The sequence below is a fragment of the Haliotis cracherodii genome, unplaced genomic scaffold (genome assembly GCF_022045235.1).
Source record: "Haliotis cracherodii isolate W230 unplaced genomic scaffold, xgHalCrac1.p SCAF_6, whole genome shotgun sequence".
NCBI lineage: Eukaryota > Metazoa > Mollusca > Gastropoda > Lepetellida > Haliotidae > Haliotis > Haliotis cracherodii.
Window position 1 is genome coordinate 68,103,320 of NW_027266319.1, and position 2,662 is coordinate 68,105,981.

Genomic DNA, 2,662 nt, shown 5'->3' on the forward strand with positions numbered 1-2,662 from the left:
GTGACATACATTGTATTTTACCAAATCAAGAGTTAATTGATACCAATTATTGTATATTTTTTCTGTTATTTCACCATGTCACATCATATTGTTCATCACCATTAACTCACAACCTCTTGCAGCGAATATCACAAGGTTTTATTGACTGTTTTGTATCAGGTTTGGGTATATGTTAAAAACAAATCAAAATGGCAATACACTCGCATCAAGAATATTTATTCGATGCATGAATACAAACGTGATTAAACAATGATATTTAACCCTAAACAGTTTTACAAAGATTCCAATTTTCTTAAGTCTCCTCCCGGCACGCCAAGCACAGATTTGCGTTTTATGTACAGTCTTTTCACACGCTTGTTTTCTGGGTTTCTATGGTGATTTCTCCTCACAAGATGCTTCTTCGGTACACCTAAACTGAGTAGTAATTTGCGAAACTCCTTGTAACCCGTTGGTCTTTTTGACCCGGAGGAAGGGTCTAGAGTGTGATAACGAATCAGCTTCGTGAGGTTTGATTCTTTTAACACGTTTCCGTTTGGCAACACAATTTCCAGATTACCCGTCACTGTTAAGTGACCCGTGTCAATTTTATGTTTGAGAAATAGAAACAGAGACATTAGTTTTCCTATAGTTCTTTTAGAACTAATGTTTTAGAGAAGATGATCGGGAACTCGCAACAAAAAGTCATTGTTGTTTGCGGGTTTGTTTTCATCTCGACCATCCCTTGTCGATGTGTTGTCGTCCTCCGATTCATTCGCTGTCTGAGGAGGTGCCGGTGTCCGATGATTTTGATTCGCTATCCGATTGGCTGTCATCTTCTTCTTCTTCTGTTCTTCTTCCAGTTCGGACATCAGTCTCTGGTAGGTATCCCTTGTCAGAAGAATCATTGGCTTGCTCATCGTGAAGGGTTGAGAGGTAGGATCGATAGGATCTTATGCAAATGGGTAGAATCGAATGATGCGTGATTAACAACTCCCGTTTGACGCGTCGGCCGATCGTCTTGCTGGCCAAGATACGAATGTACTTCTTGTGTCGCGACAGTCGTATTTTATCCTCATCCAGTAAGTGTATGTTTCCTCTCAGAATGTTAAATATCAGAGTAATCACTGCCATAAACTGGTCGCCCGACGCGTGTTTCAACAAAGCTTTTCTCTGTCCGGCATTACCTTGGTTCCACATCAGAAGAAAAGTCACGTGTTTTTCTAGTAGCTCAATCATGTTGAGATGGTCGCTCACAAATGTTCCAGCGTGCGTCGACCGATGTCGTTTTATAGCATTTTTGTTTGGTCTAACCTTTCTTGTTTGGAGCTTTGGGGCTCGTCCACCATGTGGATATAGCTACAGTGAGGAGAGAGTCGGAAATGTTCGGTCATCGGATCATCTTCTGGTATCCAACGATGAACGTGTAGCTTGCACTTGAAACAGTAGGCTTTATCAGATTGCCCAGTGTATATAAATCCGGCCTTAGCCATGGATGTTGGTGACTGCTTCATCTGCAGTGGCCACTTGTCAAAAGTCTTTAGTCTGTCACTAAACTTTTGTCCATACACCTCGGTACAGAGGTCTGCTTTGGCGCAGTCTGGAACTACGTCGTCAAATCTTCCACATACATCCATAATGACGACGACGACGAGAAATGTCTGCTCGCTTCGAGGGTTGAAAGTGAAATGTTGGAACCCCGGTGCAAAATAACCTTTTTTTTGTTGTTGTTTAGTAACATCACTGGGGCAAGTACACCGTACACACTTCATCGGGAAATATTCCAGTGCGCAAACGACCATACTGCGGATCAGCATAAGACGAAACATCCAAAACGAGATACCCATATTTTTTTCCCCCAACGGCATCTTGAAAGGATTCCGCAAAATATTTTGCCTGTCCCGGAAATATTTGCAATGCCAAGATTTTGTATTCGTGCGCCGAACGCGGGTTGGATAGCAGAACGAAGTAATGGGTGTTCAGAGACATGGCTCTGTTGCATTCTCCTTTGGGATAAGCGGATTGTTGTATGTTGATGACCGAAATCCCCAGATGATGCGATAGCGTGGTGTAAAGATGTAAAAACAACTGATTTTTGCAAACTTGCTGCATGAAGTCATCTGTCACGAGAAGACATCGTTTGCCCGACTCTGACGAGTAAGATTTTGGCTCGTCTTCTGTAGGTAGTGAATCTTGAAATCGAATATTTGAAATGGTTCTTTCCATGTCATTGTAGACATCTTGCCAGACGGCGTAACAGTAAATAATCAGGTTGGGTGGCGGATCAAACGTGGTATCGGCTTGTTTTAAGAGTCGAGCGGTCCAAAACGTTTTTCCGCTCGAAGTTCCACCTAACACTGATATGGTAGCTGGTGTGTGAAAAGGTATCAGGCACTTCTTTTCTTCCATGTTATCTCTATCGCTGTCGACCTCAGAACTGATCTGAATGACTACCGGTCAAAGTTATTTATACACAACACAGATATGATTGGAATTCAACTACTTTTTATTTTTTTATTTTTTTACAAGCACAGTAATATTTTTAAAAATCAATACAAGGAGTGCTCACATGAGTGCAGTATTTGAAGTAGTTACAAATGAAGCTAGTGACAAAGGCGTCATTCCATTGTAATTCATTGACATCAAACTGATGGACAATCTGGTTCAATCTTAAATGATCTTTAAA

The 2,662-nt window shown here is 41.4% G+C and overlaps 1 protein-coding gene across 1 annotated transcript; it reads right to left on the reverse strand.

Annotated features, from left to right (window-relative positions):
* Positions 1 to 647: 647 nt before the first annotated feature.
* LOC139446630 (baculoviral IAP repeat-containing protein 5.2-A-like) lies at positions 648 to 1,613 on the reverse strand. Its single transcript, XM_071227909.1, has 2 exons — positions 1,291 to 1,613; positions 648 to 867 (listed from the first exon to the last, which is right to left on the reverse strand). The coding sequence occupies exons 1-2, from the start codon at positions 1,611 to 1,613 to the stop codon at positions 648 to 650; spliced, it is 543 nt and encodes a 180-aa protein (XP_071084010.1).
* Between the last annotated feature and the right edge of the window lie 1,049 nt (positions 1,614 to 2,662).